The 13,634-nt window shown below is 39.7% G+C and overlaps 1 protein-coding gene across 15 annotated transcripts in view; it reads right to left on the minus strand.

Moving 5' to 3' along the window:
* Positions 1-13,634, minus strand: part of LOC115224513 (fibrillin-2-like) — a 202,202-nt gene that overhangs the window by 132,416 nt on the left and 56,152 nt on the right. For 6 of the 15 annotated variants that reach the window (XM_036513121.1, XM_036513119.1, XM_036513120.1 and 3 more), the window contains exons 11-18: positions 10,888-11,025; positions 9,490-9,627; positions 8,214-8,351; positions 7,447-7,584; positions 6,319-6,456; positions 4,364-4,501; positions 3,358-3,495; positions 1,795-1,932 (exon numbers count right to left, since the gene is read on the minus strand). In XM_036513121.1, coding sequence (XP_036369014.1) covers positions 1,795-1,932; positions 3,358-3,495; positions 4,364-4,501; positions 6,319-6,456; positions 7,447-7,584; positions 8,214-8,351; positions 9,490-9,627; positions 10,888-11,025 — 1,104 coding nt within the window. The remainder of the gene's footprint in view (positions 1-1,794; positions 1,933-3,357; positions 3,496-4,363; positions 4,502-6,318; positions 6,457-7,446; positions 7,585-8,213; positions 8,352-9,489; positions 9,628-10,887; positions 11,026-13,634) is intronic. The other 9 variants (XM_036513131.1, XM_036513128.1, XM_036513122.1 and 6 more) reach the window with 7 other exon arrangements.

Consider the following 13,634-nt stretch of genomic DNA (forward strand, 5'->3'; position numbering starts at 1 on the left):
ACATTTAACATGGAGATTAAACCAACAATGTACTTCCCCAATACGGGAGAGCTTCGAGAGATGACCAAAGGAACCTCACACACTTTGGACACGCTAACATCAAAGGCACCTCAGGTAGGCACCCCTCTCATCCTCATGTGGCCTACAGGTGCACACTTAGAGTAAGCCTATTCACAAGGGCCATTCTTGCCATATTCACCCACCTTTCAGCAAACTTACTGGGTGACAGCACCACCCTCTCCAGCCTCATTTTCCTTTTTAGGTGGTACCTGAAAAAGTCAATGAGGCCTTGGCCAAAGAGGAAGGTACCCGCCTTCAACCCTTTCAGTCGCATCCACCATACAACCTCTTTGACCATAGCCACCAGACAGAAAAAAACTGCCTGTCCTTCCTGGCCAAAGGAAGGAGGCAGAGAGATCTTCACAATAGACTCGGACGATATCCAGATCCATCCTACATGTGACAATAACTGTTCGACAAAGCACCACAAGTCAGCTGCATGGACACTGTATGAGAGCATGTAGAATGGTTTTTCAGCTACATGTGCATCTCGGACAAGCCTGTCGAACTGCACTAAGTGCATGTAGAGCTTATCACAAACTGGCAGAACCTCCCGGTAGCACTGCCAGGCCAGGGATTTCTGGTAGCTATCCATAGTTACCTGTTAAATAATATGAAAGCGAAACATCCTTAATATGACTAAGGAGCTTTATGACACAACCCCTTTAATGTTACCCATAATGCATTATGCCACAAATAAATTGTCATAGTTTATGGATGTATACTTTTTTAGAGAGACTGAGTTGCATCTGCACTGGGGCTGGTGCTTATTTTCAGCTGAGTAGACTGAAGCAATGTGAAATGAAGAGACTTGCCCAAGAACACAATGCAATACCCAGTATGGGAATTGAACCCACTACCTTATGATTATGAGCTGAACACACAGCAGCCCAGTCAAGACGTTAAACACATCTGAACTGAAAACTGTATGTCTTTCATGTTTTACCTTTTACCTGTTTCAATTGTTGGACTGTGGCCATGCTGGGGCATCCACTTTGAATGGTTTTAGTGAAATGAATCAACCCCAGTACGTATTGTTTTTTTTCTTTCTAAGTCTGGTACTTATTCTATTGGTCTCTTTTGCTGAACTGCTAAGTTATAGGGATGTACACAAACCAACACTGGTTGTCAGGGGGTGGGTGGGGAGAAAACACAAACGGTGTGCTGGCAGAAATGTTAGCACACCGGACGAAATGCTTTGCGTTATTTCGTCTGCTGTTACATTCTGAGTTCAAATTCCGCCGAGGCCAACTTTGCCTTTCATCTTGTCGGGGTCGATAAATTAAGTACCAGTTACGCACTGGGGTCGATGTAATCGACTTAATCCCGTTGTCTGTCCTTGTTTGTCCCCTCTATATTTAGCCCCTTGTGGGCAATAAAGAAATAACAAATACACCTATCTACCCATCTTCTGCCTATATATATATATACACACTGTATTTATACATAAATACACATGCACACATATATAGATAGATACATACATACATACGTATTATACACATACAACAGGCTTCTTTCAATTTCCATCTACCACATCCACCCAGAAGGCTTTGGTTGTTCTAGGACTATAGTAGAAGACACTTGTCCAAGGTGCCACCCAGTGAGACTGAACTTAGAACCATGTGATATAGAAAGCAAATATCTTTACCACACAACCATACCCGTGCCTATATATATATATTTTTTTTGCAATTTTTGCTATATCAAAATGATTTAATAATTAACACTTACCTGTTTGACAGTTGCTACCTGTGTATCCAGCAGCACATCCTCCACTGGAACAGCTACCAGACTGTGGGTTACACTTGCTGTTGTCAGCACAGTGACATGTGTTTCTGCAGTTTGGCCCAAATTTCCCTCTGCTACATCCTACAAAAACAGACAAAAACACAATCAATACTAAATATAAAGTATAAATGATGGCAAAGATCTAAATATCTTCAGATCAAAAGAAAGAACAGCATGCTTCCTAGTGGCCGTGGGAACTGGTCCTTAATGCTGGAGGGCTTTTGTTCCTGCCTGCATTTAGTAATTTTAACCCTTTCTTTACCAACCTGGCTGAAACCAGCTCTGGCTCTGTAGTACAAATGTCTTGCTTTCATAAGTTTTGAATTAAAATCTTCCACCAAACCTTAGTCACAATTTATGTTCCTAACACTAGCTGAATGATAACTAAGTCATTTTTCTAAATTCTTTGTTACATTTAACCCTTTTGATGCCAACACAGATGACACTGCCTCTGGCTCTGTGATACAAATGTCTTGTTTTCAAAAGTCCTGAACTAAAATATTCCACCAAACGTTAGTCACAATTTATGTTCCTAACACTAGCTTAATGATAACTAAGTGATTTTTCTAAATTCTTTGTTACATTTAACCCTTTTGATGCCAACCCAGCTGAAACTGGTTCTGGCTCTGAGTACAAATGTTTTGTTTCCTTAAGTTTTGAATTAAACTCTTCCACCAAACCTTAGTCACAATTTATGTTCCTATTACTAGCTGAATGATAACAAAGTTATTTTACTAAATTCTTTGTTATATTTAAAGTAATTGAAAGAAACACAGAGCATCTCAAAATAAATGCAGTAATGAAAAGGTTAAAGAGAGAATCAGTGTGTGCAATTTGATCTCACTTTTTAAACTTCCATGTCTGACCACAGTGGCTCAGTGGGCTAAGATAGCTGCAGTGGACAGCAAACTGTAGGTTTTACACAGGAGTGGCCTTCTCCTAGGTAGTGGAGGTGCATGGTTTAGTGGTTAGGGTGTTGGATTCATGATTGTAAGATTGCAGTTTCGAATCCTGAACCGGCAATGCATTGTGTTCTTGAGCAAGACGCTTTATATCATGTTGCTCCAGTCCACTCAGCTGGCAAAAATAAGTGATCTTGTGATGGACCAGCGTCCTATCCAGGTGGGGAATATATACACCATGAAACTGGGAAACCAGCCCTTATGAATCAGTGTGGCTCAAGAAGGAAAATTTACTTTTACTTTTTTCTCCTCGGTGAATTGACCTCTGTGGTCCAGTGGGCTAAGATGGCTGAGTGACCAGCAAGGTGTAGGCTTTACATTGGAGAGGCCTCTACTGGCATGGAACCACCAGTGATGGAGAGTATTGGGCCTGGTTGGTTCTATGCTTGATAACATCTCATGGACCACTAAGCTGGGATGATCCCAGCCCCATTAAGCAAGTTCATGAAGCATGCTAACAAGGGTCTGATTTAAGGTAGATTTTTACTGCTATTTTTACTACCTGTAGTACCTAAGTCTTGGCTGTAATGAGTTGTTCACTTACCTGTTTGACAGTTGCTACCTTCATAACCAGCAGCACATCCTCCACTGGAACACACACCTGTCTGACGGTTACACTTGCTGTTGTCTGCACAATGGCATGTACTTTTACAGTTTGCTCCAAACTTACCAGTGCGACAGGCTAAATATAAAATGAAAGGTAAATACAGTTCTATATTTAAGAGATGAGGAATTATGTACATCATTTACATTATTTACATTCGACGGATATTTGCCCTCATCTTATTTGTTGTTAACACAACATTTCGGCTGATATACCCTCCAGCCTTCTTCAGGTGTCTTAGGGAAATTTCAAACCAATAATTGGTCAGATATAAATATAATTCAACACAACAGGAGCTGTTTTCTTCACGGTCCACTTATCCCATAATTTTCTCAAGGTTGTCTCTTCAGATTTTCTTCAGAAATTATCGAAATTATATCCAGTATTGATTTTTCATATCCGAATATGTCTAATGTAAACAATGTGATCAAAGACAGAAGAATAGGTAATGGGTATTTTGTAATGATGATGATGATGGTGGTGATGATGATGGTGGTGATGATGATGGTGATTTTGATAATGATTATGATTGTGATGGTGGTGGTGATGATGGTGGTTGTGATAATGATGAGGATGTTGATGAAGTAATGATGATGATGGAGATGATGTTGGTGATGATAATGATGATGATGATGATGATGATGAGTGTGATGATGGTGATTTTGATAATGATGATGATGATGATGATGATTGTGATGGTGGTGGTGATGATGGTGGTTGTGATAATGATGAGGATGATGATGAAGTAATGATGATGATGGAGATGATGTTGGGGATGACAACGATGTTGATGATGATGATAAGTGTGATGGTGGTGAAAATGATGAAGATGATGAGGATGAAGATGATGTTGGTGATGACAATGATATTGATGATGACAATGATGTTGATGATGATGATGATGATGATGATGATGATGATGATGATTTCACAAACATTCACTTACCTGTTTGACAGTTGCTACCCTCGTAACCTGCTGCGCACCCTCCACTCGAACACACACCAGTCTGACGGTTGCACTTCTTGTTGTCAGCACAATGACAACTGCTTCTGCAGTTTGCCCCAAATTTACCACTGGCACAAACTGTAAAAGAGACACAGGAATTAAGATCTAATTCCAGAAACATCTCTGATTCATGGAAATATGTACAAGTTTTACCTGTTGCTGTTTTTTTCTTACTAAACCTATTTTTGTTTTCTTTAGCTGACCACAGAGATTTTTTTGCTTCATTAATGAAATTATATTTTGATACGCGTTTCTTCATCTCCTCTAGAGTTATTGGTTACTCTCCTACAATGTTCCACATTATGTGCTTAATTTCCCCTTTGGCTCTTAGGGCTGCTATTACTGTGTCATCAAATGGTTCGCCATTTCTGGATATTAACCTGGATAGGCCGTCAGCATGTCCTAGCTTTTTCGAAGGTAAATATTCCATTGCGTAGTTGTACTTTGGTAGTATGGTATGGTGTTCCATCCCTGCAACCTGTTTGCTGTATGTGCTAAGATTCCTTTCTTTGATCCATAAATCGTTAGCAACAGGTGATGGTCTGTTTGTAGTCTAAATCATTTACGATGTATAAACCTGTGGAACATTTTTATACAAAATATAATCGCCAATGCCTCTTTTTCAATTTAGCTACAATTTTTATCACTGGCAATAGCGTCCTTGACGCGTGAGCTATGGCCTTTCGACTACGATCGTCACATTTGTGTAGGAGTTCGGCATCTACCCCTACTCACTAGCATCTGTTGCCAGTATCATTTTCCACTTTGGATCGAAGTGCGTAAGCGACAAGTCTGAAGTTAACATGCTTTTTAGTTCCTCAAATGCTTTCTTTGAGTTGCTGTTTTTGCAACTCAACTAAAGTGGAGGCACATGGCCTAGTGGTTAGAGCAGCGGACTCGCGGTCGAGGGATCGCCGGTTCGAATCTCAGACCGGGCGATGTGTGTGTTTATGAGCGAAACACCTAAGCTCCACACGGCTCTGGCAGAAGGTAATGGCAAACTTCTGCTGACTCTTTCGCCACAACTTTCTTTCACTCTTTTTTCCTGCATCTTGTAGCTCACCTGCGACAGACCAGCGTCCCATTCTGGTGGGGAACCTATACACCAGGCATGGCTCGAGAAGGAACAAAACAAAAAAACAACAACAACTCAACTAAACCCTCTAATAAGTTTTCCATAACTGTTTATAGCCTTGACACCACTGTTATAATGTGAATCCTCGTCCACTTGCATATTGTTGTCGGCATTATTATATTCTTGTCACCAATATTATGTTGTGGCGGTATTCCACGTCTTATTATCTTTGACTCACCTAGCGTGCTACTGCTGATTGCTCCACAAGACAACAACTTCGAAATGTCTACCTTGACAGTAATTCGAACTCGTATATATCACGTAACTGACACTTACTCCAACTGAGAACTTGTACAATGCCTCTACTACTGCTGATCTTCTACAACGACTGACTGCCTGACTTTATAGTGGGAAGGAGAGTACTAGGTATAATTATACTAATGTGTCCATCTGTTCTAATTTAATTAAATTCTATGTCTTTGTGCAGCTGAGGATTGCTCTACATTTTAAATTGATGTAATGACTGCATTATTCAATTAAATGGAGTCTCATGAAACGATCATACTGCATTACTTCTGGATATCCTTGCTGCTTATTTTGTTTTATATATATATATATATTATATGGATTCATTTCAGTTTCTGTCTACCAAATCTGCTCACAAGTTTTCGGTAGGGCCAGAGCTATAGAAGAAGACATTTGCAATTTGCCCAAAGTGCCATGCAGTGGGACTGAACCTGAACCATGTGGACAGGAAGTAAACTTTATACTACACAGCCAATCCTATATTAACGATAAGCAGCAATATTCATTCACCTACCTGTTTGACAGTTGCTACCCTCATATCCAGCAGCACATCCTCCACTGGAGCAGCTACCAGACTGTGGGTTACACTTGCTGTTGTCAGCACAGTGACATGTGTTTCGGCAGTTTGGTCCAAATTTCCCTCTGCTACATCCTACAAAATCAGACAATAACCTCTGAGAATTGGAATTCATTAGACATAATAGTTAGAATATAACCAGCAGGCCCTGCAATACATCTGAATGGTAACCTAAAAAAAGTTAAGTTTTCAAGCAAAGAAACCAGTCAGCTACTTCACATTTTGTAAATGGAAAAGTAAAAGTATACAAGATTTTACAAAGGTTCAGCAACCAAACTTCAAGTCATTAAAAGTGAAAGGTATCATACATACAATATTCTCATGGGATTATAGAGATGGTGATGGCTTAGCTGTGGTGAGAAGTCTGTTTCCCAACTACATGGTTCCTGGTTCAGTCCCACTGCATGGCACCTTTGGCAAGTGCCTTCTAGTATAGCTGCAAGCTGACCAAAGTCTTATGAATGAATTTGGTTGGTAGAAACTGACAGAACTCCATCATATAAACATACATAAAAAAATTTTTTCCGATGGCCGGATAACTGAAGAGATGGCGGCGTGGATTTCCACCTCGGCATCCGAAACTTGGAGTTTTATCATGGCTAACAAATAATTGTCACATATTACACTTACAGATATATATATATATATATATTATATGACCGGCTTTCAGTTTCCGTCTACCAAATCCACTCACAAGGCTTTGGTCGGCCCGAGGCTATAGTAGAAGACCCTTGTCCAAGGTGCCACACAGTGGGACTGAACCCAGAACCATGTGGTTAGTAAGCAAGCTACTTACCACACAGCCACTCCTGCGCCTATTCATATATTCGTAAAACCCTAGAACTGTTCTGAAACAAGCAATGAAGTCTTGTCACTTCAATAACAATCTACTTGAATTCTGAAAAGATGTTCAATAAATTTCAAAGAAAAACACAGAAGTGCACACGTATATACATTAAGCCCAAATTCAGATCTTGATATTTTGCCTGATCTGTCTGTCAATTTGGTTTCTGCTCTACACAGTTTGTTCTTTAGCTACAGTAGTTATAAACAGTGTTCACTTGCCTGTTTGACAGTTGCTGCCTTCATAACCTGCAGCACATCCTCCACTTAAACACACACCAGAGTTGACATTACACTTTCTGTTGTCTGCACAGTGACATGTGTATTTACAGTTAGGTCCAAATCTACCTCTGCTGCACACTGCAATGTAAAAAAAAAAATTTTTTTATTGCATTTAGTTCATCATTATTGTTATCTCTGCCACCACCACTCACCATGATAGATCGCTAGCCACTAAACCTTTCTCCATTTTCTTTCTCTGTTTATTTTTGTATTCCTTTCTGTTGAAGAGCGTAAGCTCGAAACGTAAAAGACTTTCTCAGTTCCCGAATGTGAAACTAATACATCTGTTTGTTGTTTACACAACCGTGTTTGTCTCTTGTTTTTTTGTAAATTCGTACTATATATATGTGGTCTTCTCATTCCTAAGGAATGTTGCTATTATTATTCAGGTCACTACCTGGAATCGAACTCGAATTCTTGGGGTAAGAGCACGGGCTACTAACCCCAAGATTCTGAGTTCGATTCCAGGCAGTGACCTGAATAACAACAACAACAACAACAACAATAATAATATCGAAAAATACCTTAGGAATGTGAACCCAGGTTCGAAATTTCCTCAAGACACCTGATGAAGGCTGAAGGATATATAAGCTGAAACATTGTGTTAACAATAAACAAAATGAGGACAAATATTCATCAAATATAAATAATGTAAATAATGTACATAATTCCTCATCTCTAAGATATAGACCTGGAATATTACTCACCTGTTTGACAGTTGCTACCCTGATGTCCTGCAGCACATCCACCACTTGAACATACCCCTGACACTGTGTTGCACTTTTTGTTATCTGCACAGTGACATGTTCCACTGCAACTGGGACCAAACTTACCCACAGAACAAACTGTAAATAAAATTTGTATATAAGTATGTATGCATGTGTATATGTGAGCATATTAGATACATAATGTGAATTAAGAGAGGAAAGGGTATATATGCAAATATATATGGTGGTTGTCTACTCCTTATGCAGTGTTTGGCCACCTCCTGTACTTACACCACAGAACCATCATGGCATCTGATGTAGTTTTTTAAACCAGACAATGTTTTGAAAAAATACCCACATAGATTGCATATACGATTTGGACTACCAACTGATACTTTTTTTTTTGCGGGGGGTGAGGGGGAAGCACGACGAGGGTTCCGGTTGATCCGAATCAACGGAACAGCCTGCTCGTGAAATTAACGTGTAAGTGGCTGAGCACTCCACAGATACGTGTACCCTTAACGTAGTTCTCGGGGATATTCAGCGTGACACAGAGAGTGACAAGGCCGGCCCTTTGAAATACAGGTACAACAGAAACAGGAGTAAGTGAGAGAAAGTTGTGGTGAAAGAGTACAGCAGGGATCACCACCATCCCCTGCCGAGCCTCATGGAGCTTTAGGTGTTTTCGCTCAATAAACACTCACAACACCTGGTCTGGGAATCGAAACCGCGATGCTATGACCGCGAGTCCGCTGCCCTAACCACTGGGCCATTGCGCCTCCACACCAACTGATACAGTCTGTACACATTCACACAAATTCAGAATATACATATATGTACACACACACACACAAAATACACACAACCATATTCTCACAATAACCTCCTGTGTTCACATCTACACACACACACACACACACTCATGTATACGTATTTGCACATACACACAAACATGTATACGTACATGCACATATACACGCACAAACATATATGTGTATTCCTCCCACCAATTCCCTTTCTCTCCTTTACTCCTCCATGTCTTTACCCTTGTCTTTCTTAACCTTCTCCTTTCTCTGCTTTCTTCCTTTCATATTTATTTCTATCTCACTCACCTCTCACCCCGTCACATTCATTTTTCTCTGCACATGACTTGACTATCTCATCCCAGTTCTTTTCACATCATTCTCGGGCAATTCTTTGTTTCTCCTCTTCTCTGTTTGTGTGTATGCTTGTGAGAAGGTGTGGACAAATGTTATATGCAATTTCCATTCCATACCTTTATGGCAATTTGAGCCACTGTAGCCTGGTGCACAGCCACCACTTGAACAAACACCGGTGATATGATTACATTTAGTGACAATGGCACAGTGACATGTTTCTTTGCAGTTGAGACCATAGCTGCCTTGCCGGCACACTGAAATATTAAGCAACAATACCATTATTACAATGTAATCATCATCATCATCATCATCCCCATTATCATCATCATTATCATCATTACAATCATCATCATCACCATCCCTTACAACAGTGGCAGCAGCAGCAGCAGCAGCAGCAGCAGCAGCAGCAGCAGCAGCAGCAGCAGCAGCAGCAGCAGTAGCAGCATCACCATCACCACCATAACACCTACCATTACCACCACCACTACCATCATCATCATTATTATCATCATCACCATCATCATCATCATCTCCAACAGCAGCAGTATCATCATCACCACCATAATCATCCCCATCGTCATCATCACCATCACCATCATTATCACAATTATCATCATCACCATCACTTACAATGGTGGCATCATCATCATCATCATCATCATCATCACCATCACCACCATAACCACCACCACCAAGTATAAGGATATTGAAATAGAAATTGGCAAAATGAGGAGCCTCAAGACTAAAACAATACCTGTTGCCATAGGTGCCCTAGGAATGATAGCAAAAAGGGGTTGATTGCTACCTGGCTCAGATACCAGGAAATCCAAAAATGGCAGAAATTCAATAAATAGTGCTCACGGGAACTGCCCATATCCTATGTAAAAAACTGTCTATGTAATCTCAAATTTTAAACAAACAAATTATCATTTTCTTAAACATTCTTTCGAACAATACTTTGTGCAAAACCAAATATATGGCACCCTAGTCATAACACCAACATGAACTTCTAACTTGTCTCTTGAGGTTTCTGGGTGGACTTGGAATCAACTTGTACAAATACAAAGCAAAAGCTAAGCATATGATAATAATAATAATAATAATAAAAATAATAATAATAATAATATAATTAATTCATTTATTTGGCTTAATAATAATAATAATAATAATAATAATAATAAAAATAATAATAATAATAATAATTAATTCATTTATTTGGCTTAATAATAATAATAATAATAATAATAATCCTTTTTACTATAGGCACAAGGCCTGAAATTTGGGGAGATTACACTGACCCCAGTGCATAACTGGTACTTATTTTAATGACCTGAAAGGATGAAAGGTAAAGTCAACCCTTGGCAGAATTTGAACTCAGAATGTAGCAACAGATGAAATATCGCCAAGCATTTCACCCAACATGTTAACGATTCTGCCAGCTTGCCGCTTTGATAATGATGATTATAACAACAACAACAACAACAATAATAATGATAACAACAACAACAACTTACCTGACTGACAGTTATAGCCTCGGTAGCCATGTGAACATCTCCCAGTTATGCAGATACCCTTATCAGAGTAACACTTTCCATTGTTCAGACAATGACACTTTCTGGCGCAGTTGATACCAAATGTACCGTGTGGGCATCCTGAAATGGTACAAGAATCATTTCTGGTATATGCAAATTGGCAGTATTAAATTAGAATAGCCATCTCTCTTCACTCTTTTACTTGTTTCAGTCATTTGACTGCGGCCATGCTGGAGCACCACCTTTAGTCGAGCAAATCGACCCCGGGACTTATTCTTTGTAAGCCCAGTACTTTTTCTCTATCGGTCTCTTTTGCCGAACCGCTAAGTAACGGGGATGAAACACACCAAGCACCGGTTGTCAAGCAATGCTAGGGGGACAAACACAGACACACAAACACATACACACACACATATATAATATATATAATATACGACAGGCTTCTTTCAGTTTCCATCTACCAAATCCACTCACCAAGGCATTGGTCGGCCTGGGGCTATAGCAGAAGACACTTGCCCAAGATGCCATGCAGTGGGACTGAACCCGGAACCATGTAGTTGGTTAGCAAGCTACTTACCACACAGCCACTCCTGCGCCTATTTACCACGCTTGGCCCTTTTGCATTGAAACCAGCCTTTTCCAACAGAAACATTCTGTTTTGTACTCAAACTGACCGGATCTGGCCTCTCATACTTACCTTACAATGGCATTCTAAAATCAACTCTAACACTTATTCTTTGTAAGCCTAGTACTCACACTATCGGACTCTTTTACCAGACTGCTAAATTACGGGGATGTAAACACACCAACATCGGTTGTCAAGCTACATTTATCCTATGTTACATCAGCACAGCTCAGTATGATCTCATAAAACTGGTGTAGCAAGTTGGAATCACTAACTAGACTGTGGCTATTCATAGTAATTGATATATGAGCTTTTTATGCGTGTACTCAAAATGTTTACTGTAAACAAACTTAAAGGATATATATGTGTTTGTGTGTGTATGAGTGTATATGTGTGTGTGTGTGTGTGTGTGTGTGTGCGTGTGTGTGATTTTTAAAAAAAATGTAATTTAAACATTGGAGTGGCTGTGTGGTAAGTAGCTTGCTAACCAACCACATGGTTCCGGTTCATCCCACTGCGTGGCATCTTGGGCAAGTGTCTTCTGCTATAGCCCTGGGCCGACCAATGCCTTGTGAGTGGATTTGGTAGACGGAAACTGAAAGAAGCCTGTCGTATATATGTATATATATATATATATGTATGTATGTGTGTCTGTGTTTGTTCCCCTAGCATTGCTTGACAACCGATGCTGGTGTGTTTACGTCTTCGTCACTTAGCGGTTCGGCAAAAAGAGACTGATAGAATAAGTACTGGGCTTACAAAAAGAATAAGTCCCAGGGTCGATTTGCTCGACTAAAGGCGGTGCTCCAGCATGGCCACAGTCAAATGACTGAAACAAGTAGAAGAGTAAAAGAGTAAAAGAATATTGAATTCTCTTAACCCGATGATCAAGTTTAATGTCTGCATTAATTTTAAAATTGTATAAATTCTAACACGTAAGTAATTTATTTTACATTATAAAGTATAATAAAATAAAATGTTACTTTATTATAACAAAAAAAGCATTTTTGCCAGGTAGCAACAGGTAATAATTAACAATAAGGATTTCTCTCAAAACAGGACATAATACCCGGTGGATCAACCGAACTGATTGGTTCTATATCAGCTGAGCCAAGTGACAGTAAATCCTGTTGAAATCTGATTGGTTGATACAGCTGGCTCTTTGCCATTCATCTGATTAAAATGTTTATTTTCTTTTTTTGCATATTCTCTTTACTCTCTTTTACTTTTTTATTCGTTTTAGTCATTTGACTGTGGCCATGCTGGAGCACCGCCTTTAGTCGAGTAAATCGACCCTAGGACTTATTCTTTGTAAGCCTAGTACTTATTCTATTGGTCTCTTTAACCGAACCGCTAAGTTATGGGGACGTAAACACACCAGCATCGGTTGTCAAGCAATGTTGGAGGGACAAACACAAACACATAAACACGCACACACACATACACATATATATACATATATACGACGGGCTTCTTTCAGTTTCCGTCTACCAAATCCACTCACAAGGCTTTGGTCGGCCCGAGGCTATAGTAGAAGACATTTGCGCAAGGTGCCACGCAGTGGGAAGAACCCAGAACCATGTGGTTGGTAAGCAAGCTACTCACCACATAGCCACTCCTATAGCTGGATGCCCATCCTAATGCCAACCACTCTGAGAGTGTAACGAGTGCTTTTACATGCTATTGGCACAGGTGCCATTTGTGTAACACCAGTATCTGCCACGACTGCTTGATGGGAATTCTTCTCAAGCACGACATAATGCCAAAAGTTTCAGTCATTCGTCACTACCTCTGTGAGGCCCAACGCTCAAAAGAACCTTGCCTTGCATTTGGACATGGAGTTTATGGGCAATAAAGAAATAAGAACAAATGAACTCACATCATTCTTCTCCTTATTTGTGTGAGTATCTATGTATGCACCACTGTATGTATGTATGTCATTTTTCAGTTTTATTTCAAGACTAGCAGTATCGCCCGGCGTTGCTAGGTTTGTAAGGGAAATAAATATATGAGCATTTTTAGAGAGTATAGCAAAAATAGCAAAAAAATGCATTAAGAATGGAAAAAAATTATGGTAATTTTTTTTTAAATCGTTAACTCATCG

Source organism: Octopus sinensis, linkage group LG25, assembly GCF_006345805.1.
Source record: "Octopus sinensis linkage group LG25, ASM634580v1, whole genome shotgun sequence".
Taxonomy (NCBI): Eukaryota; Metazoa; Mollusca; class Cephalopoda; order Octopoda; family Octopodidae; genus Octopus; species Octopus sinensis.